Source organism: Cyprinus carpio, chromosome A12 (assembly GCF_018340385.1).
Source record: "Cyprinus carpio isolate SPL01 chromosome A12, ASM1834038v1, whole genome shotgun sequence".
In the NCBI taxonomy this organism is placed as follows: domain Eukaryota; kingdom Metazoa; phylum Chordata; class Actinopteri; order Cypriniformes; family Cyprinidae; genus Cyprinus; species Cyprinus carpio.
The window spans coordinates 3457585-3470687 of NC_056583.1; the positions used below are offsets into that span (position 1 = coordinate 3457585).

The 13103-nt window shown below is 35.3% G+C and overlaps 1 protein-coding gene across 3 annotated transcripts in view; it reads right to left on the reverse strand.

Moving 5' to 3' along the window:
• Nucleotides 1-12695, reverse strand: part of LOC122146952 (mucin-17-like) — a 41084-nt gene extending 28389 nt beyond the window's left edge. For all 3 annotated transcript variants that reach the window (XM_042767171.1, XM_042767169.1, XM_042767168.1), the window contains exons 1-3: nucleotides 12174-12695; nucleotides 11950-12075; nucleotides 8884-8996 (exon numbers count right to left, since the gene is read on the reverse strand). In XM_042767171.1, coding sequence (XP_042623105.1) covers nucleotides 8884-8996; nucleotides 11950-12075; nucleotides 12174-12591 — 657 coding nt within the window. In that variant the 5' untranslated portion in view covers nucleotides 12592-12695. The remainder of the gene's footprint in view (nucleotides 1-8883; nucleotides 8997-11949; nucleotides 12076-12173) is intronic.
• Between the last annotated feature and the right edge of the window lie 408 nt (nucleotides 12696-13103).

A 13103-nucleotide genomic window follows, 5' to 3' on the forward strand; every position in this document is an offset into this window, starting at 1 on the left:
GCTCCCAAACTCTGGAATAGCCTTCCTGATAATGTTCGGGGTTCAGACACACTCTCTCTGTTTAAATCTAGATTAAAAACACAACCTCTTTGGCCAAGCATTCAAATAATGCATCTCATAATTTTGGGACTGCAGTTATATCTGATCAAATGTGCATTATTATTCTTTAACTTGGGTTAAACTAATTAATTTTACTTGGCTGGAACAGCAGCTACGCTAATTATGTCTCTATTTGTATTTACATCCCGTGGTAACTAGGATTTACACAAGCTCCAGTCTGGATCCAGAACACCTGAGAAGAGATGATGCCAACCCCTCAGAGTACCTCAGATAATGCTAACCCAGAGACAACAAACAGAACTACCACATTTTTGCTATAAGTTTGATTGCATAATTGCTGTTAATAGTGTTAATCGTCTGTTTGTTTACTTCTTTTATTGATCTTTCTGAACATTTCTGCCATATGCACATGAACTGACAGTCACCACTGATAAGCTACTACTAAATATTGTAGAAACTTAATTTTCTGTAAAGTTGCTTTGCAATGATTTGTATCGTAAAAAGCGCTATACAAATAAACTTGAATTGAATTGAATTTAAATGCAGGTTTGTATAATATTCCGTAAAATATCAGTGCAAGATTTGCTCTGCATGGTGCTGATTGCACGCAGCATTTATTCTTATTTGTCTACATATTTTATCTTCATTACAAATCTTGTTTAGTTTTATTTTGGATAATTGCATGTAAAAAAATTATTTACTTTGTAATGCATATGCAAAATGTGAATTATTTATATTCAAGTGTTTGCGCAAAAATTATTAATGCATGCAAGACAGGGAGGCGCCTTCTCGATCACGTGATTTTTTTCCTAATAATGAATTAACTGAAAATTGTGGCGTCTCACATACATGATAAATATATCTACAGAAAGCTTGAAATGTCTTTTAAACTAATCAATTCAAAATGAAAGCATTATGTAATCTGTGAAGGTTGTATTTCTGTTTAAAGGCGAGTCCATGTGGAGAGAGTCAGCACTGTGAATTTCATTTTGCAGCCGACAAGAAAACATTTGTTTATTAATAAATAATTAAAATGTCTCCTTTTTCATAATTATTAGGCTACTTCTGCCTGTGCTTTGTGGCAAACTTAATGCATGTTCTTGAGCGTGGAATATATTAAGGCTGGATTATAGTTGTAAATTTAATATAAACTTGCGATTAGTTGAATAATGACAAATGAACGACTAGTAACTAGAAAAATCTTACGTGGGGGCAGACCTATTAAATACCCTCTAGACATCTCTGTTAAAGCTTTTAAAGAATTTTATACGCGTTTGCATAAATTCTTCCTTCAGAACGGTCTGTAATGGAGAGATGCCTTAACACTGATTTTTCCTCAAACACAAAAACAAAAATTGAAATAAAATAAATATTTTATGTTTTGAGAATGATTGGGTTCAACCCTCCCCCGCGCGTCTGAGACACGCTGCCGAGCAGAGTATGAGCGGAGCGGAGTAATTCTGACTGAAGAGGAGCGGATTTTTTAAAAAGTCAGGAGCGTCGTGGTTTTCACTCGCTCCAGCACCGCTCCATCACGAATACAATTCATGCCAACAGCCCGTAATATAACTGCATATTTAGCAAGAATTCACATGATAAACATTTAGCTATATCTTGATACACATAATCTCTCCGATCAGAAGACTAATGACGGCAATAGTTGAGCGTTACAGGCTAGTTCTCAAGGAGTTTGTCTTCCTTTTACTGATTATTTTCGGGTTAAAGCATGATTTAAACAGATACAGCACATTCACACGCAATCGCTGTCGCAATAATGCATTCAAACAAATGTAATCTTACAGTAGGCTACTTCAACTGTATCTGATTTTGAATGAGCAGAAATCTGTAACAAATGCATCGATCTGTAGATAAAATAACTGACGAAAATGTAAACTGTTATTTTCATCACAAACAAAATTTGCACAGCAGAAAGCTGCAATTATACCTTTTAATGCTGACAATTTTATTAGTTTGGCGTTTGGTAGGACAAAAAGTTTGCACACAATAGCCTAATCCCCTTTGAAACTCTCCTGTAATTTTATTTATTTATTTATATTTTATTTTATTTTTATAAGCTATTATGAACATAACATTTCAACTTTAGCCACGGAGTGAAGGCGGAGCAGTGTTTCTGGTATCAATGAACCGAGGAGCTTAGTGATTATTAAATGCTCGGAGCGCGGAGGGAAATTGTTGCTGCTCCACTCCGCTCACATAGGCCTACTGTACTGCCAAGTGAGAGAGATGTTTCGCCCTATATGAACAAGACCGTCCGGTGTAGACACGGTTAGACAGTGTCTGCTATATTTACAAATAATTGATATAAGAAATAAAAATAAATACATAACCTAAACCAGCTACGAGATGAAAATATAGACTAGAAAACTGATTTAGGCCTACACTTGGTCTGTCCTCCGTCCATGACACTGACTCACTGTGGAGCTGGCAGTTTTAATCTGAACAGCTCTTAACGCCGAGTGGATGGCATGATGGGCTAGTATTAAAAAATAATATATTTTTATATTAAAACTTGTTTTGAACAATTTCTTTGTCATTTGAATATTGATTTCAAGTATAGGGAGGCAAAAAAAAAAAATCGATTTAAATTGTAAATCGGATTTTTTTGTGAAAAAAAATCGGGGATTTTTTTTAGGCCATAGGCCTATCGCCCAGCCCTAATAAAACAGTTTTTTTTATTAAGTTAAGGCAACTTCCTCTGAAATTAAGTTATAATAACTAATAAACGTTATTGCGCTATACAGTAGTCAACATTTAAAGTGCTCAAACCTTTCTTTAAAGTTGTCCTAAAACCTGTTCTGCAAGTTTGAAACCCTCATAAGACTGTCCATATGAAAGAGCAAAAGATTCACACACCTTTATCTCGACCCCCACAAGCTATACAGAACTACCCCAGCCCCCCCCAGCTGAACTGAACTCGGTCTGTTTGTTGGCTGTGAGGAACATTTTCACTACACCAAAATAATAACAAAACTCACATGCCTGCACTCACAGCAGCCCTTCTCTTTTTATTCATTATTTTCCCGCAGCCCATATTATTATTTTCACTAGACCAAAATAATAACAAATTATCAATTGATAATTAATCATTATTTTTACCAAAATCATTGTTATTTGTGAACGTAGGCGTTTGCGGAAGGCTTTAAGACCAAGCGGAATCCTCCGTAAGCTGCTCCCGCTTCACAGCGTGCGGGACTCACGCAAACTAACCCAACATTTAGCAAGACAGGAAAACATTCAGTCTGCCTGAAGGAAGACGTATTTCATTGTAAGTTAATGCTGTTAAATAGAGAGTAAAACAAAACAAAAATACAACTAGTGTAGGCTATCCTTAAACTTGGAGCTCATTATATTGAAGTACAAATCCAAACACCAGAAGCAACCTACACTCTCAGTGTTCTTTCACTGAAAAGTATGCATTTTATTTATTTATTCATAGGCTATATGGTTGAAATAGTAATATTTTAAAACTTTAAGTGCCATTGTTTAAAAAAATGCATCAAATGTTTCATAGACCTTCAGTTGTCATGCTTTAAAATCCCATGCCATTTGTAATTTCACTGTATTTTAACCTCCTAAATTACTACCCCAATTCTATAATGGTAATATTTATTCAGACCGATGGCATTTTTTATGACATTATTTATTTTTATTTTTAGAATAGGCTAATTGTAACATAAATGGACGAATCAAAACAAATATAACTTTTTTAACTGCAGGCAGATATAGGCCTATATTATTGTACATTACAAATATTTGGATCCCTTATTTTGGTTAAAGAATAAATACTTATTTTCTTCAAGAATAAACATTATAAATAAATAATTAAAGAAAGAACCTCTATTAGCCCTTATTTGTAGGTTGTAGGAGATATGAGAGCGATTCATAGATTTAAAAAAGAAAAAAGTGGGTGCTTGGTTTCAGAAAACTAATACAGCTCGTAAAAAAAATGCTATGATGGAAAAAGTCATGCTAACTTATTAATTCATAGAAATAATTTAATAAAAAAATTTTTTTTCGAGATTCAACTTGAATTTCAATACTATTAAACTGACTTTAAAATCTCAAGGAGTTTATAAGTTGAAACGGTAAAATGCCACAGTGCATGCTAGCCTAAATGAACTTGTAGGCTATCTTGTATAGTATCCGAAGACTTGAGTGCATGTTAGCATAAAACTAACAATATAATTAGATTTTTTTTTTTTTTAAATGAACAATTCCTGTATAAAATGTGACAGCAACCTTTATATCAAACATTTTGAAAATCGTCCACAGCTGAGCATCGCAGGAGGCAGATCTGAAGTTATATTTGTTTGTTCACGAAGTAAATGTGATGCACAAAGTCATTTTTAGATGCAATGGAAAAATAAAGCTGGATAAAAACATACACGAAAACACGCTAAAAAATAAATAACATTTGTGAGAGTTGCATTTTATTACATTCAGAAATAATAACGGCAGGCCTAATAATGCTATAGGCTAATGTACCAACAGGACATTTTTAGTTCCCTTCACTTTACAACAAATCCTTTAAATTTAAAAAAATTATCAGAACAGAACAAGAATTACAAATATATAATTCTAATGGATAAAATATAATTGCAGCAGGCTATATAATAATATAGGCTTATAAACAACAACAAAAAAATAATAATTAAAAATAATTTAAAGCGATACATTATGTTGGGCTTATCTCTCTCATTCGGGACAAATCCAAACATGTTGCCCATTTGAAGCTAAACTCTTATTCATTAGGTAAAATAGGCTTTGGATTTCACACGTGTTTCAGTATCGACGAAAAACAAAAAAAACAAATCATAATTAGCAAAATTATGCCAAAGTGGCCCGCTGCCCCCGCCGCATGGCTCGGTGAGCGACTGCTGTTTCCAATGAATCTGTGCGCGTGAGGCACCAGCGCGATCAAAGTCACAATTCACAATTATTGGTCACACAGTAAAGGCATAATTCAAAAATGCAAAGTATTAGCAGTTTGAAAAATCAAGAATAATAACAGGAGTTAATAAGAATTATTTGTAAATGCTGGACCGTTCTCATTTCGCTCTGCAAATGGAACCTGGAGATTATTATTATTATTTTTAAACCAAGAATGAACCGAAATGAAAACATTTTAATCTGTATATATATATATATATATATATATATATATATATATAATGACTGTTTAAAAACAATAGCATGCATAAGAGCCTTTGTGTAAAGGTTTTTTTTTATTTTGATGAGTAGACTGTAGCCTAAGACTATCCTATTTTTAATGGCTTTTAAGGATGTTATAATGTATATTATAATGTTATTGTTGTTTTACGTCTTCCTTTCATTTTACAATTACATTCAGTTCGCAATCCGTCCCTTTGCGCCAACTGGCGGTAGTTTCGCGAATGATTTTAACACGCGACTGATTTGCAGTTAACGCCGCGGCCCTGCGGCGGCGGTACGCGCGGCGGCATTACCCATTTTGGTTGTCTACCATCTGTATAATGAGAAAATCACTCACTGTTCTTCACTAGATTACTTTAGTAGCTAAAGTAAATAATCAGTGTACATTTAGTCCATGCATTGAAGACAATGCTTTTTTTTATTACTTTATTCAATTTCTGCAGTAGTTCAATTCTACCTGTACTAAAAAAAACTGAAGCATTGAGTACTTCATTTGTATATTTGATTTTATTGTATTTGTCCTATTGTTTTTTTATTTGCCTTTATTTTTAATAAAAATAAACAAAAATAACTATATTGTGATATATATATATGGGCTGGGTGATTTAAAAAAAAAATTAATCTTGATTTTTCCAGAATGTTTGACCAACTTTTTTTTTTTTTTGCGTCTTTTAACAAGTCAACATTAACAACAATATTGTTACTTTTTCTTTATTAACCCTTTAGTTAAAAAATTATATTTTAAGTGCAGCACACATGAAGTTGTCAACATGTAAATGTTAAACAAATCATTTGTTAATATCTATGCAGAAAAGATAAACTATAACTACATATTATACAAACGTGTCTTATACATATGTGTTCAGAAATACGATGCAAATTCTTTTAGAAAATCACAAGTCAAGGTAATTCAAATTCCAAATGACTGGATGTATAACACCAGTAGACTTTTATTAACTATAAGTTTTCTTTAAAAACAATCTCTTATTCTTATATCATGATATGAGTATTTTTATATCATGGTAATGATGTCATAATATAGTTTTTTCTTTTAATAAGGTTATGATATTAAAATCTTTGATACCATAGAATTTTCATAATCTTCGTCAGAAATGTCAAACTAATACAAAAAAATAAAATAAAACAAGCTCACTGGAGATAAACACTCAGTGATGAAATAAGAACAAGAAACTAATTACAAAGCAATAGGACAAAAAACTACAATAAGAAATGCATTGTGTAAATTAGTCTTCTCTGTAAGTTCTACAGGTATCTATCCATTCATCATATATATACATATACACATATCACTCCCATCTTCTTGCATGTTTCACCTAATCCACTGATTGCGTCAATCAGCTCAGACAAGAGTGCTCGTCGCAGGAAATAAATCACATGGCGGCAGGCTTTGTGTTTACATCAATGATGCATGGCGCCGCAATGCTGTTGTGGTCTGCAAACACTGCTCACCCCTGGTGGAGTTTGATTAAGTGCTGGCCATTCTATCTACCGGGGAATATACAGCCATACTGCTTGTTGCTGTATACATTCCTCCCAGCTCCAACAGCCACAACAGGAGTGAGGCACTGAATGAACTGTACCAGCACATCAGTGCACAGCAGACAGCCCACCCTGATGCTTTTCTCATCTTGGCTGGGGATTTCAACCACGCAGACTTCAAGAGTGTGTTCCCAAAAACACACCAACACATTAATTTTCCAACAAAAGGTAAAAACACTTTGGACTTTGTTTACACCACCCAGAGAGGAGCTTACAAGGCCCTCCTCCTCCCCCACCTCAGTGCCTCAGACCACATCACTGTCATGCTAATGCCTCCATACAGACTTTGTTAAAGTCACCAAACCAGTCTACAAACAAATACAAGTGATGCCGGGTCATCAGGGTCATCAGAGGCTCTTCAAGACTGTTTTGACACCACTGACTGGAATGTTTAAGCAGGCTGCCACATACAACACCACCACAGACCTCCAAGAATACCCCGAGACTGTCACTGCCTACATCAAGTGTATTGATCATGTAACTGTCACAAAGACCATCACTGTCCGGGCCAACCAGATGCCGTGGATGACAGGGGAGGTCTACAGACTCCTGAAGACGCGGAACGCTGCCTTCAGAGCTGGAGATGAGGTAGGCCTAAGGACAGCTAGGGCCAACTTATCCCGTGGCATCAGAGAGGCTAAGAGACAGTACTCCAGGAGGATAGCCCATCGATTCAGCGACAGCAGAGACACTCTGAGCCTGTGGCAAGGGATACAGACCATTACGGACTACAAGCCCCCACCACGGACCTGTGACAGCACCATCTCCCTGCTGAATGAGCTGAACACCTTCTCTCGCTTTGAGGAACAAATCAGCACCACTGCACAGAAGACTCCACCTCCTCCCAGTGACCAGGTGATGACGCTGACCCCGGACAGCGTGAGGAGATCCCTCAGCAGGATCAACGCACGCAAAGCTCCGGGTCCTGACAACATTCCTGGGCATGTACTGAGAGACTGTGCAATGGAACTCACTGATGTCTTCACAGACATTCATGGCCTGGAGACTGCGGAGTCTCCAGGTCAGGATCCGCAGACTGAAGGACAGCTTCATTCATCAGGCTGTCAGGAAGCTGAACTCCCGACCTTGCCCCCCCATTTTCCCCATTTTCCCCCATTCACCACTGAATGTTAGTGTTCTGTATGCACCAAGGGTCAGAGAGTAACGCAATTTCAATTCTCTGTATGTACTGTACATGTGGAAGAATTGATAAAGCACACTTGATCACCGGCATATTGTCAAAGTGTCTAATTCTAACATTTGGTAATATTTCTATTCAAAATCACGATTCCTCGACTTCTAAAAAAATAAAATCATGGCAAAACAATACATTTGAATTAATCGATAAAATCTGGAGAATCAGCCAGCCCTAATAACTATATATATATATATATATATATATATATATATATATATATATATATATATATATATATATATATATATATATATATATATATATATATATATATTAAAATATATATATATATATATATAAAATGATAAATAAAAATTACTCCTATTGTGAAATAAGATTTTGGTCATCTCTCACCCCAGTTCATGAGTTCAAATAGGCTTTAAGTAAAACAAGTGTGATTTGTTTTGTGACTTTTTTTCAATATCTGCCTTTTTGATGAGGCAATTGAGGGCAATAACTTATTTGGCTTTATTCTTTTAGCTAACTTGTTGCAAAGATCTACAATACCTGTAGGCTTGGCTGTATAATAGACTGATTTTTGGTCATCTGATTTTTGCAAACAAAGAATTATAAGTTCTATGTTGCGTCATCCTATTCAGTTACTTTTCCTGTTGTTTTAGGCCTTTGTCGTGGTCTCAAATCAGTATTGGCATTGTGATGTTTTAGTCAAGTATTGCATCAAAGCCCTAATTTTGTTATTGTGAGAACACTAGGTTAAATCCTTTCGAAGATTTTGCAGAAACTGAACAGGAGAGATCTATATAATTCAATTAAAAAGTCCAGAAATGAGCATAGCAAAGGCAGAAAAAATAATAAAAAATAATTAAAATTTGTAGCATGAGATTTAGGGTACTGCTAAGAGAATATCTTACCCATTTTAGAGCATAGCAGTCTTTGAAATAGGTCCTCAGCAGCATTGATGGCCCATTATTCCTTTTGATACACTGACACTGCTTTTGTGACAGTGAATCAGTCCAGTTGGTCTCTGCAAAAAATAATGTGAAAATTTCGTTTAAAGAAAATAAAAAATAAAAAAACTAAGGTGTTGATAAACCAAATGCCACATTTGATATCTACTATATCACACCCATTAATTTTTCTTATATGGGATTTTTTTAAAAATGACTTATTTGAACCATTATAAGCCATAAACTGAACCAACCAGCTCTGAGGTGAACCACAACATTATGAACCTTTATTTCATGAGTTCATGCTTGCATATAATTAGCTGAAGTATGGTAATGCATATTTGGCGTGCTGTCCAGGAAAGGGCTCAGAGCTCGGGAATGACCCGAACCTAGATTAGCCCCACTATATTTATATAAACATACCAAAATTGACATCATTGACATCCATAAAAAAAAATGGACGTAATGCATCCTTTAATGCATACCACTGCGCTATGCTTTTTTGTTAACCTTAAAGGCTTGCCTTAAAGTGGCTAAAGAGTCTACCCTTTACAGCCCTGGTATCATCTGCAGAAAATTCAATTTCTTTTCTGTGTAGAGATTATAAAACAAATTATTTTTAATTTTGTCATTTTATTTAACATTTATAGATGGTCTAAAGCAGGGGAGCCCGAACTCAGTCCTGGAGGGCCGGTGTACTGCAGAGTTTAGATCCATTCCCAGTTAGACACACCTGAACCAGCTAATCAAGCTCTTACCAGGCATACTAGAAACCTCCAGGCAGGTGTGTTGAGGCAGGTTGGAGCTAAACTCTGCTGGACATTGGCCCTCAAGGACTGAGTTTTGGCACCCCTGGTCTAAAGCAAAAGTTGTAAAAATTCTAAAAATCCTTGTATTAAAGTTTTCATAATCCATTTAAGAAATATATATTACACAAGGAATATATCTGTATATATAAAATTATTTAAATTTACAAGCATCACATTTTTGATTTATTTTCATGTAAGATATACAGTGCCCTGTGTAAGTATTGGAAGAGTATGTCTTGACTTCACAGCGGACAAAGCAATTTTGTCAATACTGTTCCAATATTTATGGAGGGCACTGTAAGCATCTGAAATTTTAATTAAAATGGATTCGTGATTAAGGCATGAATTACTGCTTTTAATAAACAAGTATCTTAATGTTGTTTGTGTATTATACTGTCATCACAAACAGGCCAACAGCACCCCCTGTATAAATAAAAGGCCTCACTAGTGACTGTTGACTCACAAATCAGATGAGTCATTATGTGCTTGTATTCTCAAATTAAAATACAGAGCTCCAAAACAGTGAATCTAATTACCGTTCAGGCAAAAGTTCACTTCAAGAATGACCACACTGCTGATGTGATCTTATCGCTAACACACTTTGAGCACATGCGAGTTACAGATCTTATTAGCAAGGCATCAGCATATTTTTTTTTATATCCGATTCATACATTTTAAACATTTATCTGCCGATTCCAATAATATTCTGATAATATTGTGCATCCCAGGAAAAAAGTGAAGCCAAAAGGTTATGGGCACTGTCATCTTGTGCCAATGACGTCATATGGATCAAATAACTAACTAAAAGCAAACTTATTAGAAAAACAAACTTGTCGAACAAAACTGTCAATAATAGTTCAAATGGTTAAATGAATAATTGAGTTGCAGGCCGATTTAAATTGTGCCCCTAAATTTTCAGCTTGTGCTCGTAAAATTTTCAGTAATAACCTACAGTGCTTCTAGTTTAAAAAATAACTAAAATAAAAGTTAGTCTAGAGCCCTGTAAGGTCTATTAGAAAGCACTGACCAATTGTTTAGCAACAAACCAACCACCAATCATAAACTGAACGGCACTTTCCTCATTAAATATTCATATAACTTTATAACTATAACTTTATATTTGTGTATGAGGAAAGAATCAAAATGACAAAAAAAAAATAATGACAGAACACATTATTCGGAGTGAAAGACTGATTTCTTCCAGTTGGTAGTCACGTTTAGTATTGAAGGGGTGGGTTTCCAATCCCCTATTCTTATGAATATGCAATCATAGTTCTCTAAAAACTAGTGTTTTTATTCTGGTATTTATGTTACATGCAATGTCTATATTTGGTATTTGAGAGGTGACTGAGGGCCTGACCAATGTCAGGAATGCAATAACAGTGTTAAATCATTTAGCCTGGCTTCCAGAGATTAAATGTACTTGTTTTGTAATAAATCATCTTCATATATTTTATAGACAGTTGTAAGTTTGAATTATGTTCTTCAATTTATTGTGTGATTCTCATGATAGCCATATGAAAAACGTAAAGACCAACACACCACGTGCATCCACTAAATATTTTGTACACTTAAAGTGCCCCAATTATGCAATTTGAATGTTTATTATTTGGTCTTTGGAGTCCCTAATAACAGGTTTTTGATTAGTGTCAAATTTTTGAAGGATACCCATGGAAGCCTGGGTTAAAAAAAATAAATAAAATTGCTATAGGATTAATTATGACGCGAGTTAATTTCTTGCAGTCATTTAGATGGAAAAAAAAAAACAGCAGCTTAAAAATAGTCACCCTTATAAATTATTAATAATAAAAACTTCCATGCTGACCCACAATCAAACAACACAGTATTCGAGTTTTTGATAATAAACATTTCATAAATTTGGAGTAGGTAGGCTATTATATTTTTAAATATAAATTATATAATAAACCCAATATTTTAGTGCCTTAATTGTTATTCCGAATTTATGAAAAACAAACTCTACAGTGTCGCATTATATCCTCTAAACTCTTTTCGTTGCATGGTCCCCAATTAGTCTAATTAACTTAACGTGCAAACCAAACAAACCATTTAACTCCTGACAAATTTAAACGTTTTATAAAGCATTTGAAATGTAACAAACAAAACGTCTAGCTACTTTGTATCTGTGGTGTATCTGTGTAGTCTTGTCGAATGAATCTCAAATCGATTTCCTTTCACAGAGCAAATATTCACGATTACTTACTGATAATCAATCGCGGATTCGAGTGCCGGGTGATGGCAAACTTCATCCAAAGGACATCATTCTCACAATGAAACAATGGCTGATAGACGTCAGACACCACGACTCCATCCAAATTCTGCTGATGTCCTTGATGAACGAATAAATGGGTTTTATGAGAAGTTAGTCAAAAACAAAAAAAAATTTAATGACCAAATTATTTAAGTATTGTAAACAGCTTAACTTACTCAAGTATCGCCAAGTCACAGGTTCTCTGGGAAAATCCTCAAATTCATCATTTTGCGTGGGATTCGGTCTATTTCGGCCCGCATTTCGCCATTTATCATTCAAGCCGTGGTCCACACATGCAAGGCACTTGAAAGGGTTTTCGATCATTGAGTCCTCTGCTGGATCACTTGAAGACGATGTAGTGTTGAGATATGCTTTACAAACATCGTCATGCGCATCATGGGCTCTCAAATACAACCTCTCCAAGTCTGCCGGAGACTGCTGTGCTTTGAGCGACTCGTGGGCTCGATTTGCATCAATTTTTGCATCTTCGTCGATAAAATGGGCTAATGTAAATGTTACAAATTCCCAATTTATCCATAATGCTATCAATAACATCATAAATCTCATGTTCCACGTTATTTCAGGGCCGAACATGACATGTCACGAACCCAGATAACCTTTGGAGGAAAACTAAATCGAGCCTCAAAAATCTCTGGCCTAAGCGACCCGAAAAATCAGGCCAAACATTTACCTGCTCACGTGAGGTCATATTTATGCACTGCGCTGACCAATCAGCGATTGCCGCAGTGCCGGCGCTGTGGTGGGGCATTCGAGGGCCGTGCCCCCCCTAGCGGTCATTGATGCCCCTCCTACAGGCCATGGCGTGACCCAAAAACAAAAAATCCCTTTTAGTTATTATTTTAATATTAAATGTTCAAACTGTAACTTAAATTAAATAAAATAAAAAGAATGGGGAAAATGCATAATTTTGGTTGTTCATGGCACGTTACTAGGCTTCGTCATGGTGAATGCTTATTGGTCGCCGAGTAAACTTGTTACATTTGATTTGCAGCGCGCGCGCAAAATCCATTTCAAGTTGAAGAACAGTTTGTCCGTCTATATTATAGACAGTTGTTAGCAGCTAATTTAAAAAAAGCAGGTGAATT